This window comes from Scyliorhinus torazame, chromosome 9 (assembly GCF_047496885.1).
Source record: "Scyliorhinus torazame isolate Kashiwa2021f chromosome 9, sScyTor2.1, whole genome shotgun sequence".
Lineage (NCBI taxonomy): Eukaryota > Metazoa > Chordata > Chondrichthyes > Carcharhiniformes > Scyliorhinidae > Scyliorhinus > Scyliorhinus torazame.
The window spans coordinates 119051400-119069594 of NC_092715.1; the positions used below are offsets into that span (position 1 = coordinate 119051400).

At 49.9% G+C, this 18195-nt stretch overlaps 1 protein-coding gene across 7 annotated transcripts in view; it reads right to left on the reverse strand.

Moving 5' to 3' along the window:
* epb41l4a (erythrocyte membrane protein band 4.1 like 4A) overlaps positions 1 to 18195 on the reverse strand; it is a 323866-nt gene that overhangs the window by 197824 nt on the left and 107847 nt on the right. For all 7 annotated transcript variants that reach the window (XR_011949090.1, XM_072516431.1, XM_072516433.1 and 4 more), the window contains one exon: positions 9886 to 9990. Coding sequence is in view for 6 of the 7 variants with exons in the window: in XM_072516431.1 (XP_072372532.1) it covers positions 9886 to 9990 (105 nt within the window). In the remaining variant the exon portion in view is untranslated. The remainder of the gene's footprint in view (positions 1 to 9885; positions 9991 to 18195) is intronic.

Below are 18195 nucleotides of genomic sequence, written 5' to 3' on the forward strand. Positions count from 1 at the left end.
CGCACGTGCTTCCAAAGCAGGATAGGTCCGGGTGTCGCTAGCCAGGTTGGGAGCGAGGTCCCGGAGGAGGACTTCCTGGGGAAAACAAGGAGACGTTCATGAGGTGTCTGATTTGTGGTTGTACAGAGCAGCGACCGGATGGTGTGGAGGGCCATCGGGAGGATGTCTTGCCAGCGGGAGACTGGGAGATTCCTGGACCGTAGAGCCAGTAGAACAGTCTTCCAGACCGTTCCGTTCTCCCTCTCTACCTGCCCGTTTCCCCGGGGGTTGTAACTGGTCATCCTGCTCGAGGCGATGCCCTTGCTGAGCAGGAATTGATGCAGTTCGTTGCTCATAAAGGAGGACCCCCTATCACTGTGTATGTACGTGGGGAAACTGGACAGTGTAAAGATACCCTGGAGGGCCTTGATGATGGTGGTTGTGGTCATGTCGGGGCAGGGGATGGCGAAAGGAACCGGGTGTATTCGTCAATCACGTTCAGGAAATACGTGTTGCGGTCGGTGGAGGGGAGGGGGCCTTTGAAATCCATGCTGAGGCGTTCAAAGAGACGGGAAGCCTTTATCAGGTGCGCCCTCTCTGGCCGGTAGAAGTGCAGTTTGCACTCCGCGCAGATTTGGCAGTCCCTGGTGACTGTCCTGACATCCTCGATGGAGTAGGGCAGGTTGCGGGTCTTGATGAAGTGGAAGAAACGAGTGATCCCCAGGTGGCAGAGGTCCTCGTGGAGGGCTCGGAGGCAGTCCACTTGTGCAGTGGCACAAGTGCCGCGGGACAGGGCATCAGGAGGCTCGTTTTGTTTCCCCGGACGGTACAAGATCTCGTAGCTGAAGGTGGAGAGTTCTATCCTCCACCGCAAGATCTTGTCGTTTTTTATCTTGCCCCGCTGTGCATTATCGAACATGAAGGCAATCGACCGTTGGTCCGTGAGGAGAGTGAATCTCCTGCCGGCCAGGTAATGCCTCCAATGTCTCACAGCTTCTACTATGGCTTGTGCCTCTTTTTCGACCGAGGAATGGGGAATTTCGGAAGCATGGAGGGTATGGGAGAAGAAAGCCACGCCTGCCCGCTTGGTTGAGGGTGGCCACCAGAGCTACGTCGGACGCATCGCTCTCGACCTGGAAGGGGAGGGAATCGTCGATGGTGCGCATCGTGGCCTTTGCAATGTCTGCTTTGATGTGGCTGAAGGCCTGGCGGGCCTCCGTCGACAGGGGGAAGGTTGTGGACTGGATTAGGGGTCGGGCTTTGTCTGCGTAGTTGGGGACCCACTGTGCATAATAGCTGAAAAATCCGAAGCAGCGCTTCAGGACCTTGGGGCAGTGACGGAGGGGGAACTCCATAAGGGGGCGCATGCGCTCAGGGTCGGGGCCTATAACTCCATTTCTCACTACGTAGCCTAGAATGGCTAGACGGTCGGTGCTAAACACTCATTTATCCTTATTGTATGTCAGGTTAAGGATTTGCGCGGGCTGGATAAATTTGCGGAGGTTGGTGTCGTGGTCCGGCTGGTCATGGCCGCAGATGGTGACGTTATCCAGATACGGGAACGTTGCGCGTAAGCCGTACCGGTCAACCATTCAGTCCATCTCTCGCTGGAAGATCGAGACCCCATTAGTGACACCAAAGGGAACTCTTAGAAATTGATAGAGCCGCTGATGTGCTTCGAAGGCAGTGTACTTGCGGTCATTATTACGAAGGGGTAGCTGGTGGTAGGCGGACTTGAGATCCACCGTGGCGAAGACTTTGTATTGTGCGATCCTGTTTACCAGGTCAGCAATACGGGGGAGACGGTACGCGTCCAGCTGCGTAAACCTGTTGATGGTCTGGCTGTAGTCAATGACCATCCTATGCTTCTCCCTGGTCTTTACCACCACTACTTGAGCTCTCCAGGGACTGTTGCTCGCTTCGATGACCCCTTCCCCCAGCAGCCTTTGGACCTCTGACCTGATGAAGGTCCGGTCCTGGGCACTGTACCGTCTGCTCCTGGTGGCGACGGGTTTGGAATCCGGTGTGAGGTTCGCAAACAGGGAAGGCGGGTCGAACTTAAGGGTTGCGAGGCCACAGACAGTAAGGGGAGGTATAGGGCCACCGAATTTAAAGGTCAGGCTTTTCAAATGGCATTGGAAGTCCAACCCCAGGAGGGTAGCCGCGCAGAGGTCCGGCAGGATATACAGGCGGAAATTGTCGAATTTCCTGCCTTGGACAGTGAGGTTCGCTTGGCAGAACCCCTTTATCTCCACCAAGTGTGACCCGGAGGCCAGGGAGATCCTTTGATTTACAGGGTGGGTTACAAGTGAACAGCGCCTCACCGTGTCGGGGTGAACAAAGCTTTCCGTGCTCCCAGAGTCAATCAGGCAAGACGTCTCGTGGCCGTTGATGAAGACCGTCATTGTAGCTGTTGCGAGTGTCCGGGGTCGACTTTGGTCCAGTGTCACCGAAGCCAGATGAAGCAGTTGCGAGTTCTGATCGGGCAGCATGTAGTCGGCCATGCTGGGGGCCTGGGGCCCCATCCAAGATGGCGTCACCCATGGGTCGCACATGGTGTCTGGGGATGAACAAGATAGCGGCGGCGTTTGACAAAATGGCGGCGCCCACCCATCCAGCGTGGTGTCCGGGGGCAAGACTGCCGTGCCCGTGGGTCGCACGTAGCGCTAGGATAGGGGGGTGGCTGTGAGCGCTGGGCGGTCGGGGCCTGAAGGGGGGGTTGCCGCGGCGGTCCGGAGTCGCGGGAGACCGCGGCCACGGCACGGGCCTGACAGACCCCCACAAAGTGGCCCTTCTTGCCGCACCCTTTGCAGGTGGCGGTGCGGGCCGGGCAGCACGGGCGGGGATAATTCGCCTGCCCGCAGAAGAAACAGTGGGGCCCGGCGGTGTTAGCGGGCCGTCTTATAGCGCAGGCCTGCGGGGTCAGGGGGAAGGTCTGTGGGGCTGCCGCTGTGGGGTGCCATGCAGCCCAGGGGACCGCCGCGCGGTCGGGCGCATAGGACTGCACGTTTTTGTAGGCAACGTCCATGGACCCTGCCAGGGCCCGTGCCTCTCTAAGTCCAAGTGTCCCTTTCTAGGAGTCTTCGGCGGACATTTGAGGAGCTCATACCTGTTACGAAAGCATCCCTGATTAAAAGTTCCGTGTGCTCGCTCCCCGAAACTTGCGGGCAGCCACAGTTTCGGCCCAGCACCAGTAGCGCCCGGTAGAAATCTTCCAACGATTCCCCGGGGCTTTGCCGTCTAGTTGCAAGCAGGTGATGTGCATAGACCTGATTTACAGGGCGGATATAATGTCCTCCTAACAGTTCGATCGCGGCATCATAGTTCTCCGCCTCCTCGATAAGGGTGTAGATCCCAGGGGCTGACTCTTGAGCGCAGGAGATGCATTTTCTGTCCTGTGGCGGTGCCTCTGGCCGTCTCGAGGTAGCCTTTAAAGCACGCCAGCCAGTGTTTAAATATTGCAGCCGAGTTCTCCGCGTGGGGCGCTGAGTTGAAGGTACTCCAGTTTGATTCGGAGATCCATCCTTCCAGCTTTAGTCTAGTAGATTAAATTGATGCGCGATCAATTAAACTCAAGACGAAGTGATTTCATAACTGAAGGCTTTAATCTACTAGAACATGTTCCCCAGCAGCTTCGGGACAGAAAGTGAAGGCTGCTGGGACGGCACCGTTTCTTATACTCCGCCTGTCAGGGCGGAGCTACGTAACAACAGCCAATGGTAGACTCCTGGGTCTAAACAATGGTCATCAGCGTCTTAGGTACCGCAATACCTGGTACTACCACAGAAGGATGGGCTAATGAACTAATTATTTTCTTCCTCTGCCTTCTCATGGTCTTCCTACACTATCCTGATAAGGCAAGTCAAGTCCAGAGGAAACAATGGCATGGATGATGATTCCAGCAGCGGATAAGCTCAGGCAGGGACAGAGTCGGCCAATGTTACAGAGATAGAATAAGTGGTATTAGTGATGTGGCAGACTGTGATTGAAAGCTTATTGAGGAGTCCAATATAACACCAATGTTGTGAACAGCCTGGTTCAGCTTCTGACACACTCTAAAGAGAGGGATGGAGTCAGTGGCTGGAGGATAGAGTGCATGGTGGGGTCCAAACACTGAATGGCTTCAGTCATCCCAATATTTATACAAACTTAAGAAGCAGGAGCAGGAGTAGACCTTCAATTTGAGGAAAATTTTGATCATTCAGAATTGGAAGTCGGACAAGTAACCCAACAATTTAGAGACTGTGGAGGATGGGTTGAGAGAAGTGGTGGTGAGATACAACTGGGTCATTATTGACATATGGAAACCGACACTGTGTTTTGTTTTTGAACATCAAAGGACAGCATGCACATGAGAAGTTAAGAGAGGTCCAAGAATATATCCTAGAGGGACTCCAGATGTAATGGTGTGGAAGACGGAAGAGAAACCAATGCTGGTGATTCCCTGGCTATGATTAGAAAGGTAAGAATGGAAGCAAGCGGAGACAGGGGAGAGATTTTGCAGGGCGGTGATGTTAACAAACAATTCCCGTAACATCCTCCCCGAACAGGCACCGGAATGTGGCGACTAGGGGCTTTCCACAGTAACTTCATTGAAGCCTTCTTGTGACAATAAGCGATTTTCATTTCATTTCATTTCATTCATCAAAGGCTGCAGACAGGTCAAGAAGGAGAGGAGAGATAGTCTCCCTTTTGTGGTAAAGACATAGGACACTATTTATAACATTGATAAGAGTCATTTTGGTACTGCAGGAGCTGAAATCTGATTGGAAGGATTTGAATATGAAAGTCCAGTCAGCACCAAGACCATTAATCCAGCTGATGCAAGACACAGGATGCAATCCTTGTGATGCACGATCAATTACAATCAAAGACGAAGTAGTAACATAACTGAAGGCTTTAATCGACTAGGACTGTTCCCCAGCAGCTTCGGTACAGAAATGAGGGCTGCTGGGACGGCACCGGTTCTTATACCCTGCCTGTCAGGGCGGAGCTATGTACCAACAGCCAATGGCAAACTCCTAGGTTTAACAAATGGTCTTCAGCCTCTCGGGTACTGTAATACTGTAATACCTGATAATACCACACCTTGTACCTGCGTAACGAAGCCAGAGGCACTTGATGTAGGAGCTTGAAACTCAAGTCTCATTTCAATGAAGCTGGTGAGCTCCCATGAGCCAGGTTTAATATCATGCCTTAAAAGGTCGTCATCATGAAACACAAAATTCATATACCAGAAATGATGACCACATTTTCACATGGTTTGGGTGCGCTTAGGGTTCCGGCGGGCGCCAGGTCCCGAAGCGAGACTGTATCTTGCCGGCCGTCACGGTACGCCACGTAGGCATACTGGGGGTTAGCGTGCAGCAGGTGGACCCTCTCGACCAACAGGTCCGACTTGTGTGCCCGCACGTGCTTCCGAAGCAGGATGGGTCCGGGTGTTGATAGCCGGTTGGGAGCGAGGTCCCGGAGGAGGACTTCCTGGGGAAGACAAGGAGACGTTCATGAGGTATCTGGTTGGTAGTTGTACAGAGCAGCGACCGGATGGCGTGGAGGGCCTCCGGGAGGACTTCTTACCAGCGGGAGACTGGGAGATTCCTGGATCATAGGGACAGTAGAACGGTCTTCCAGACCGTTCCGTTCTCCCTCTCTACCTGCCCATTTCCCCGGGCGTTGTAACTGGTCGTCCTGCTTTAGGCAATGCCCCTGTTGCGCAGGAATTGAGGTAGTTCGTCGCTCATAAAGGAGGAACCCCTATCACTGTGTATGTACGCGGGGAAACCGAACAGTGTAAAGATACCCTGGAGGGCCTTGATGACGGTGGTTGCGGCCATGTCTGGGCAGGGGATGGCGAATGGGAACCGGGAGTACTCGTCAATCACGTTCAGGAAATACGTGTTGCGGTCGGTGGAGGGGAGGGGGCCTTTGAAGTCCATGCTGAGGCATTCAAAGGGACGGGAAGCCTTTCTCAGGTGCGCCCTCTCTGGCCGGTAGAAGTGCGGTTTGCACTCCGCGCAGATTTTGCAGTCCCTGGTGACTGTCCTGACCTCCTCGGTGGAGTAGGGCAGGTTGCGGGTCTTAATGAAGTGGACAAAACGAGTGACCCCCGGGTGGCAGAGGTCCTCGTGGAGTGCTCGGAGGCGGTCCACTTGTGCAGTGGCACATGTGCCGCGGGACAGGGCATCAGGAGGCTCGTTTAGCTTCCCCGGACGGTACAAGATCTCGTAGTTGTAGGTGGAGAGTTCTATCCTCAAGATCTTGTCTTTTTTTATCTTGCCCCGCTGTGCATTATCGAACATGAACGCCACCGACCGTTGGTCAGTGAGGAGAGTGAGTTTCCTGCTGGCCAGATAATGCCTCCAATGTCTCACAGCTTCTACTATGGCTTGTGCCTCTTTTTCGACCGAGGAATGGCGAATTTCGGAAGCATGGAGGGTACGGGAGAAGAAGGCCACGGGTCTGGCCGCTTGGCGCGCATCATGGCCTTTGCAATGTCTGCTTTGATGCGGCTGAAGGCCTGGCGGGCCTCCGTCGACAGGGGGAAGGTTGTGGACTGGATTAGGGGTCGGGCTTTGTCTGCGTAGTTAGGGACCCACTGGACGTAATAACTGAAAAGCCCGAGGCATCGCTTCAGGGCCTTGGAGCAGTGAGGGATGGGAAATTCCTAAAGGGGGTGCATGCATTCAGGGTCGGGGCCTATAACTCCATTTCGCACCACATAGCCGAGGATGGCTAGGCAGTCGGTGCTAAATACACATTTATCCTTAGTATAAGTTAAGTTAAGGATTTTCGCGGTCTGGAGAAATTTTCGGAGGTTGGAGTCGTGGTCCTGCTGGTCATGGCTGCAGATGGCGACGTTATCAAGATACGGGAACGTTGCGCGTAAGCCATACCGGTCAACCATTCGGTCCATCTCTCACTGGAAGACCGAGACCCCCATTAGTGACACCAAAGGGAACCCTTGAAAATTGATAGAGCCGCCCATCTGCTTCGAAGGCAGTGTATTTGCCGTCACTAGTACGGAGGGGTAGCTGATGGTAGGCGGACTTGAGATCCACCGTGGAGAAGACCTTGTATTGCGCGATCCTGTTTACCAGGTCGGATATGCGGGGGAGAGGGTACGCGTCCAGCTGCGTAAACCTGTTGATGGTCTGACTGTAGTCAATGACCAGCCTATGTTTCTCCCCGGTCTTTACCACCACTACTTGAGCTCTACAGGGACTGTTGCCAGCTTCAATGGCCCCTTCCCTCAGTAGCCTTTGGACCTCTGACCTGATGAAGGTCCGGTCCTGGGCACTGTAGCGTCTGCTCCTGGTGGCGACGGGTTTGCAATCCGGGGTGAGGTTCACAAACAGGGAAGGCGGGTCGACCTTAAGGGTCGCGAGGCCGCAGACAGTAAGGGGAGGTATAGGGCCGCCGAATTTAACGGTCAGGCTTTGCAAGTTACATTGGAAGTCCAACCCCAGGAGTGTAGCCGCGCAGAGGTACGGCAGGACATAAAGGCGGAACTTGTTGAATTTCCTGCCTTGGACAGTGAGGTTTGCGAGGCAGAACCCCATTATCTCCACCGAGTGTGACCCGGAGGCCAGGGAGATTCTTTGGTTTACAGGGTGGGTAACAAGTGAACAGCGCCTTATCGTGTTGGGGTGTATAAAGCTTTCCGTGCTCCCAGAGTCGATCAGGCAAGACGTCTCATGGCCGTTGATGAAGACCGTCGTCGTTGCTGTTGCGAGTGTCCGAGGTCGATTTTGGTCCAGAGTCACCGAGGCCAGATGAAGCAGTTGCGGGTTTTGATCGGGCAGCGTGTAGTCGGACGTGCTGGGGGCCTCGGGCCCCATCCAAGATGGCGTCTCCCATGGGTCGCCCATGGTGGTCGGGGTTGGACAAAATGGCGGCGCCCATCAGTCCAGCGTGGTGTCCGAGGGGCAAGGTGACCGCGCCCGTGGGTCGCACGTGGCCCTAGGATAGGGGGGTGGCAGTGAGTGCTGGCCGCCTGGGGCCCGAAGTGAAGGTTGCCGCGGCGGTCCGGAGTCGCTGGAGACCGTGGCCACGGCTCGTGCCTGGCAGACCCCCACAAAATGGCCCTTCTTGCCGCACCCTTTGCAGGTGGAGGTGCGGGCCGGGCAGCGCTGGCGGGGATGCTTCGCCTGCCCGCAGAAGAAACAGTGGGGCTCGACGGAGTTAGTGGGCCGTCTTACAGCGCAGGCCTGCGGGGACACGGGGAAGGTCTCTGGGGCTGCCGCTGCGGGATGCCATGCAGCCCAGGGGGCCGCCGCGCAGTCGGGTGCATAGAACTGCGCATTTCTGGAGGCAACATCCATGGACGCTGCCAGGGCCCGTGCCTCTCTAAGTCCCAGGGTGTCTTTTTCTGAGAGTCTTTGACGGATCTCTGAGATGCTCATACCTGCTACGAAGGCATCCCGGATTAGGAGTTCCGTGCGCTCACTCCCTGAAACTTGCGGGCAGATACAGTTTCTGCCCAGCACCAGTAGCGCACGGTAGAACTCCTCCAACGATTCCCCGGGGCTTTTCCCTCTAGTTGCAAGCAGGTGACATGCGTAGACCTGATTTACAGGGGGGATATAATGTATTTTAACAGTTCGATTGCAGCGTCAAAGTCCTCCGCCTCCTCGATGAGGGTGTAGATCCCAGGGCTTACCCTTGAGTGCAGGAGATGCAGTTTCTGTTCTCCTGAGGGGGTGCCTTCGGCCATCTCGAGTTAGCCTTTAAAGCACGCCAGCCAGTGCTTAAATATCGCTGCCGAGTTCTCCGCGTGGGGGCTGAGTTGTAGACACTCCGCTTGATTCGGAGATCCATCCTTTCAGCTTAAGTCTGGTCAATTAAATTGATGCGCGATCAAAGTCCAAGTACTTTGATCTACTTTGACTACAATCAAAGACGAAGTAGTCACATAACTGAAGGCTTTAATCGACTAGAACTGTTCCCCAGCAGCTTCGGTACAGAAATGAGGGCTGCTGGGACGGCACCGGTTCTTATACCCCGCCTGTCAGGGCGGAGCTATGTACCAACAGCCAATGATAAACTCCTAGGTTTAACTAATGGTCTTCAGCCTCTCGGGTACTGTAATACTGTAATACCTGATAATACCACACCTTGTACCTGCGTAACGAAGCCAGAGGCACTTGATGTAGGAGCTTGAAACGCAAGTCTCATTTCAATGAAGCTGGTGAGCTCCCATGAGCCAGGTTTAATATCATGACTTAAAAGGTAGTCATCATGAAACACAACATTCATATACCAGAAATGATGACCACATTTTCTGCATCATCATTTGTAGGAGCACCAGACAGAATAAAATTATTAACGCACATAAGATGTAATTAGAGAATGTTTCCAATGAGTCATGCTTTGTGTTATTTGAATCAGCGCTGGAATTTAAAATGGTGGTCAATTGTCTGAACTTCAATTCAGTGTTTTTCTGTCATTTTCTTCCAGAGCTGGAATGATGGCCGAGTCCTTCATGTAAGCTTCGCTACATGTAAGCCAATGAAATCAGTTGGGAATGTCTGCTTTGCTCTGCTCGCGCTGAATTTGTTGCTTATTATTCCTGTCCTGCTGGACAAAGAGATAAGGTAACTGCTCTGACCAAGGCAAGGAGGGAGAGGTGGCAGTTTCAGTGACAATCACAAAAGGAGATGCAATTTGACAGCAGCACATTAAACTGCTTGTGTTACAACGCCATTGTTGTTCTAAAGGCATATTTAAATTATTCAACAGCAATATTTTCCAGTTTAGCACATAGATGAAGAGGAAAATTTTTACAAAGATAATGGAGTTACTGAAATATTTAATTCTGTCAAAAATTACTGTGGCCATTTTATTATAAATTACAGCAGCTGTCTCCCTGGAACACTCAGCCCCATCTCACTTTTATCTGAGACTCACCGTTTGATGACTTCTGTCACAATAACGCAAACCAAAATAGTCTGTCTCCATTAGGTTTGCATGTCTGAAGACGTAGTCCAAGACAATAGACCCCTTGGTAGACTTCTGTAGGAAAAATTGAAAGACACATTTTGAGAGAAAAAAATGCCCCTTCTTTGGAGGGCAGAAAGATGTGCGCCCAAGAGAATGTGAGGTGTGAGGAAATGTGAACATAGGATTAACAAGGATTAACAACTGCAACAACTGGTAAGACAAAATCCCCAGAAATCATGATACAATGGCCGGGATTCTCCGAAATCCCAACCAAGTGTTGGCGGCGGTGTCAACTGGCCTCTAGGCCCAGTCATTCTCCCTTCCTCGGGGACTAGCACAACGCCAGAGTGCTGTGCGCTGCTCCAGCGGCGAAAGCCGGCCCTACACGGCCGGCGCGGGTCCACAATGCCGCCACCGCCGTCTCCACGCCAGCCCCCGGGCAACATGGCGGAGTCCTACAGGGGCCCGGCGCGGAAGAACTTAGACCCCCCCGGAATGAACGCACCCCGGAATGACCGCACCCGCCAATCGGTTGCCCCCGATCGCGGGCCTGGTCACCATGGAGGCCCCCCCCCGGAGTCGGCTCCCTTTGCCCCCCCACCAGGATGACCCCCGCAGCCAGAACGCCAAGGTCCCGCCGGGTAGGACCACATGTGAACCACGCCGTCGGGACTTGGTGGATCTCGGCGGGCACTCGGCCCGTCAAGCGTGGAGAATCGCCGCGGGGGCTGCTTTCAACGGCCCCCAACCGGCGCCACGGCAGTTGCGCCACCACGATCAGCGCCGATTCTCCGGTTGCCAGAGCGGCGTGGCAGGATTTGCAGGCCCCCCCGGCAATTCTCCAACCTGGCTTGGAGAATCCCGCCTAAAATCTGGCAACAACAGGCAGTGTGAACAGCGACATGGCTTTTAATAGAATAAAAATATGTGATTGACTTTTGTCCAGGATTTTCCACACACAATCCTGACAGACGTGTTCAGTGAGAGGGCCCTAGTAACCTCTACCGACACTGTAAATTTAGGACACAAATGTCCCCTCTCTCTGTTAATAGCCCTCAAACAATGGAAACTTTTAACAAATTAGCTTTCCAATGTTGTGGCCACACGCCAGAATCATCCACCAACATCAAATTTAAATTCCACATTGCCTTGACTTCAGAACAACGTGATTTACAACTGCCTTTAAATGGTGTGCACCTGGCAATCTGAACTTGGGAAGGGGAAGCCAGAGGTGAGTGTAGTGATCTCTGTATATGTAAATACATGATTAGTTAATGTACAGTCAGATGATCACTACTAACAGGGACTATATAAGGAGTTTCCCACGCTTTCTTTAGGTTCTTAGTGTGTATTGCAGCTAGAGGATAGAAGTGACCAGCTCAGAGTGTAGTGAATTATATTCATTGCTAATTTAATCTAATCTTAGTTAATTCTACTACTATTCAAAGTATTAAAGTAAAAGAGATCACAAGTATATTATTTTGTTACTTTATAAATAATTTGTCATCAACTGGAAGACTTTGACTTTTATCATCAAGTTAAATACAACTCGGCAAGACAAATGAGTAGCATATATATTATACCCCTGTAATATAATAGTGGGTGCACACAACTTATCATGTCGACTGTGAGGATACCCACAGGAATTCAAGGAAGCGGCGCCACAAATTTTTTTTTTGGGGGGGGTCACAGGCAAGTCTCCAAAGTGGTTTCTTCTCGACTGGCTTTCAGTGTGGTGCCAGGGCAAGGGCTCCAGTACGGGGTGGACTGGGAAGGGGGGGGTGAGAAAGATAGCACTGAGGGGAGCCTTGTGACAGGGGCTCAAGTGCTGGGATGGGGAGGCAGACGAGGCAGACATTATGCCCACTCAAGTAAAACAAAATCCTGACAGTGCCACTGATTGCTCTTCAACATTTAACCCCTCGAGTGCACACTACAAATTAAGTTGAGTTTTATGGGGTTGTTTGAACAATTGGGCGACTGGGCAAGTGAGAGGATCCCGTTGCGAGAGGTGGACATGGAACAGTCACTGAGGGAGATGCTCAAAATACCTTGCAATACATTCATTCGGGTTTTGAGCAGTAACCCTCATGGTCTAAACTAACCGCGCAGCCTTGGAATACATTTTAAGTTAATACCTGCACCAGCGCTTGCCCTATCTACAGATGAGCAAGAACCAGTGACACCAAAGTCTATGATTGGCAAGCGAATTGGTTACTCACATTTGCCACCTTATACAGGGTTTGACACCTCAGGGACTCGGAGGGCATCCATTGCAAATGCCATTGGACGTGACTGCGATGCTCAATTTCTATATCAGTGGCTTCTTCCAGGATTCCACTAGTGACCTGCATGGGATCTCACAAGCCTCCACCTACAAATGTATCCAGGTGGTCATGGACAACATTGTCTCCAAGGCACACAGCAATGTCAATTCCGATCAGGTAAACCAAGAATCAGGAGTGCTGGCATTCATGGTTATGGCCAGGTGAGGGGTGCTATTGATTGCATTCACATGGCTCTAAGATCTCCATGGCAACCATCAGCCCAGTATGTGAACCGCAAGGGCTTCCCCTTGCTCAATGTTCAGCTGATCTGCAACCATAACACATAGATCATGCAGGAAGCGTAACAATTCATAGATCCTCAGCAGGTCTCAGATCCCTGACATTTTCCAGAATCCACAGAGGTTTCAGGGCTGGTTACTCAGGGACAAGGTCTACCCACAGACGATGTGGCTGATAACACCCATGCGATCACCTAAGACTCCAGATGAGAGAAGATGCAATGAGTCTAAGGCTGCAACCCAAACTTTGGCATTGCACACCCAATCTGTCAATAATCAGCTGTCTCCTTCAGCATTATACTCAATATGTCAATAATCACCTGACCCTTTAGCATTACATCCAATATGTAAATAATCACCTGTCCCCTTTAGCATTACAATCACATCTGTCAATAATCACTGGTCCCGTTCAGTATGACACCCAATCTGTCAATAATCTCCAGTCCCCTTCAGTATTACACCCAATCTGTCAATAATCTCCTGTCCCCTTCAGCATCACACCCAATCTGTCAATAATCTCCAGTCCCCTTCAGTATTACACCCAATCTGCCAATAATCTCCAGTCCCCTTCAGTATTACACACAATCTGTCAATAATCACCTGTCCCCTTCAGCATTACACCCAATCTGTCAATAATCACCTGACCCTTCAGCATTATACCCAATCTGTCAATAATCTCCAGTCCCCTTCAGCATTACACCCAATCTGTCAATAATCACCTGACCCTTCAGCATTACACCCAATCTGTCAATAATCACCTGACCCTTCAGCATTATACCCAATCTGTCAATAATCACCTGTCCCCTTCAGCATTCTACCCAATCTGTCAATCATCACCTGTCACCTTCAGCATTACACCCAATCTGTCAATAATCACCTGCCACTTCAGCATTACACACAATCTGTCAATAATCACCTGTCCCCTTCAGCATTATACCCAATCTGTCAATCATCACCTGTCCCCTTCAGCATTACACCCAATCTGTCAATAATCACCTGTCCCCTTCAGCATTACACCCAATCTGTCAATAATCACCTGCCCCTTCAGCATTACACACAATCTGTCAATAATCACCTGTCCTCTTCTGCATTATACCCAATCTGTCAATCATCACCTGTCCCCTTCAGCATTACACCCAATCTGTCAATAATCACCTGTCTCCTTCAGCATTATACCCAATCTGTCAATAATCACCTGCCCCTTCAGCATTACACACAATCTGTCAATAATCACCTGTCCCCTTCAACATTATACCCAATCTGTCAATCATCACCTGTCCCCTTCAGCATTACACCCAATCTGTCAATAATCACCTGTCCCCTTAAGCATTACACCCAATCTGTCAATAATCACCTGCCCCTTCAGCATTACACACAATCTGTCAATAATCACCTGTCCCCTTCAGCATTATACCCAATCTGTCAATCATCACCTGTCCCCTTCAGCATTACACCCAAACTGTCAATAATCACCTGTCTCCTTCAGCATTACACACAATCTGTCTGTAATCACCTGTCCCCTTCAGCATTATACCCAATCTGTCAATCATCACCTGTCCCCTTCAGCATTACACCCAATCTGTCAATAATCACCTGTCTCCTTCAGCATTATACCCAATCTGTCACTAATCACCTGTCCCCTTCAGTGTTACACACAATCTGTCAATAATCACCTGACCCCTTCAGCATTACACCCAATCTGTCAATAATCTCCAGTCCCCTTCAACATTACACCCAATCTGTCAATAATCACATGACCCTTCAGCATTACACCCAATCTGTCAATAATCTCCTGTCCCCTTCAGCATGATACCCAATCTGTCAATAATCACCTGTCCCCTTCAGCATTACACCTAATCTGTCAATAATCACCTGTCCCCTTCAGCATTATACCCAATCTGTCAATAATCTCCTGTCCCCTTCAGCATTACACCCAATCTGTCAATACTCACCTGTCCCATTCAGCATCACACCTTATCTGTCAATAATCTCCTGTCCCCTTCAGCATTATAACCAATCTGTCAATAATCACCTGTCCCCTTCAGCATTATACCCAATCTGTCAATAATCTCCTGTCCCCTTCAGCATTATACCCAATCTGTCAATAATCTCCTGTCCCCTTCAGCATTATACCCAATCTGTCAATAATCACCTGTCCCCTTCAGCGTTATACCCAATCTGTCAATAATCTCCTGTCCCCTTCAGCATCACACCCAATCTGTCAATAATCACCTGTCCCCTTCAGCATTATACCCAATCTGTCAATAATCACCTGACCCTTCAGCATTACACCAAATCTGTCAATAATCACCTGTCCCCTTCAGCATTATACCCAATCTGTCAATAATCACCTGTCCCCTTCAGCATCACACCCAATCTGTCAATAATCTCCTGTCCCCTTCAGCATTATAGCCAATCTGTCAATAATATCCTGTCCCCTTCAGCATCACACCCAATCTGTCAATAATCACCTGTCCCCTTCAGCATCATACCCAATCTGTCAATAATCTCCTGTCCCCTTCAGCATTACACCCAATCTGTCAATAATCTCATGTCCCCTTCAGCATCACACCCAATCTGTCAATAATCACCTGTCCCCTTCAGCATCATAACCAATCTGTCAATAATCTCCTGTCCCCTTCAGCATTACACCCAATCTGTCAATAATCTCCTGTCCCCTTCAGCATCACACCCAATCTGTCAATAATCACCTGTCCCCTTCAGCACCACACCCAATCTGTCAATAATCACCTGTCCCCTTCAGCATCACACCCAATCTGTCAATAATCTCCTGTCCCCTTCAGCATTACACCCAATCTGTCAATAATCACCTGTCCCATTCAGCATCACACCCAATCTGTCAATAATCTCCTGTCCCCTTCAGCATTACACCCAATCTGTCAATAATCACCTGACCCTTCAGCATTACACCCAATCTGTCAATAATCACCTGTCCCCTTCAGCATTATACCCAATCTGTCAATAATCACCTGTCCCCTTCAGCATTATACCCAATCTGTCAATAATCTCCTGTCCCCTTCAGCATTATACCCAATCTGTCAATAATCACCTGTCCCCTTCAGCATTACACCCACACTGTCAATCATCACCTGACCCTTCAGCATTACACCCAATCTGTCAATAATCACCTGTCCCCTTCAGCATTACACCCAATCTGTCAATAATCACCTGACCCTTCAGCATTATACCCAATCTGTGAATAATCACCTGACCCTTCAGCATTACACGCAATATGTCAATAATCTCCAGTCCCCTTCAGCATTACACACAATCTGTCAATAATCTCCTGTCCCCTTCAGCATTATACACAATCTGTCAATAATCACCTGACCCTTCAGCATTATACCCAATCTGTCAATAATCACCTGTCCCCTTCAGCATTACACCCAATCTGTCAATAATCACCTGTCCCCTTCAGCATTATACCCAATCTGTCAATAATCACCTGTCCCCTTCAGCATTATACCCAATCTGTCAATAACCACCTGTCCCCTTCAGCATTACACCCAATCTGTCAATAATCACCTGTCCCCTTCAGCATTATACCCAATCTGTCAATAATCTCCTGTCCCCTTCAGCATTATACCCAATCTGTCAATAATCTCCTGTCCCCTTCAGCATTACACCCAATCTGTCAATAATCACCTGACTCTTCAGCATTACACCCAATCTGTCAATAATCACCTGTCTCCTTCAGCATTATACCCAATCTGTCACTAATCACCTGTCCCCTTCAGTGTTACACACAATCTGTCAATAATCACCTGACCCCTTCAGCATTACACCCAATCTGTCAATAATCTCCAGTCCCCTTCAACATTACACCCAATCTGTCAATAATCACATGACCCTTCAGCATTACACCCAATCTGTCAATAATCTCCTGTCCCCTTCAGCATGATACCCAATCTGTCAATAATCACCTGTCCCCTTCAGCATTACACCTAATCTGTCAATAATCACCTGTCCCCTTCAGCATTATACCCAATCTGTCAATAATCTCCTGTCCCCTTCAGCATTACACCCAATCTGTCAATACTCACCTGTCCCATTCAGCATCACACCTTATCTGTCAATAATCTCCTGTCCCCTTCAGCATTATAACCAATCTGTCAATAATCACCTGTCCCCTTCAGCATTATACCCAATCTGTCAATAATCTCCTGTCCCCTTCAGCATTATACCCAATCTGTCAATAATCTCCTGTCCCCTTCAGCATTATACCCAATCTGTCAATAATCACCTGTCCCCTTCAGCGTTATACCCAATCTGTCAATAATCTCCTGTCCCCTTCAGCATCACACCCAATCTGTCAATAATCACCTGTCCCCTTCAGCATTATACCCAATCTGTCAATAATCACCTGACCCTTCAGCATTACACCAAATCTGTCAATAATCACCTGTCCCCTTCAGCATTATACCCAATCTGTCAATAATCTCCTGTCCCCTTCAGCATTATACCCAATCTGTCAATAATATCCTGTCCCCTTCAGCATCACACCCAATCTGTCAATAATCACCTGTCCCCTCAGCATCATACCCAATCTGTCAATAATCTCCTGTCCCCTTCAGCATTACACCCAATCTGTCAATAATCTCATGTCCCCTTCAGCATCACACCCAATCTGTCAATAATCACCTGTCCCCTTCAGCATCATACCCAATCTGTCAATAATCTCCTGTCCCCTTCAGCATTACACCCAATCTGTCAATAATCTCCTGTCCCCTTCAGCATCACACCCAATCTGTCAATAATCACCTGTCCCCTTCAGCACCACACCCAATCTGTCAATAATCACCTGTCCCCTTCAGCATCACACCCAATCTGTCAATAATCTCCTGTCCCCTTCAGCATTACACCCAATCTGTCAATAATCACCTGTCCCATTCAGCATCACACCCAATCTGTCAATAATCTCCTGTCCCCTTCAGCATTACACCCAATCTGTCAATAATCACCTGACCCTTCAGCATTACACCCAATCTGTCAATAATCACCTGTCCCCTTCAGCATTATACCCAATCTGTCAATAATCTCCTGTCCCCTTCAGCATTATACCCAATCTGTCAATAATCACCTGTCCCCTTCAGCATTACACCCACACTGTCAATCATCACCTGACCCTTCAGCATTACACCCAATCTGTCAATAATCACCTGTCCCCTTCAGCATTACACCCAATCTGTCAATAATCACCTGACCCTTCAGCATTATACCCAATCTGTGAATAATCACCTGACCCTTCAGCATTACACCCAATATGTCAATAATCTCCAGTCCCCTTCAGCATTACACACAATCTGTCAATAATCTCCTGTCCCCTTCAGCATTATACACAATCTGTCAATAATCACCTGACCCTTCAGCATTATACCCAATCTGTCAATAATCACCTGTCCCCTTCAGCATTACACCCAATCTGTCAATAATCACCTGTCCCCTTCAGCATTATACCCAATCTGTCAATAATCACCTGTCCCCTTCAGCATTATACCCAATCTGTCAATAACCACCTGTCCCCTTCAGCATTACACCCAATCTGTCAATAATCACCTGTCCCCTTCAGCATTATACCCAATCTGTCAATAATCTCCTGTCCCCTTCAGCATTATACCCAATCTGTCAATAATCTCCTGTCCCCTTCAGCATTACACCCAATCTGTCAATAATCACCTGACTCTTCAGCA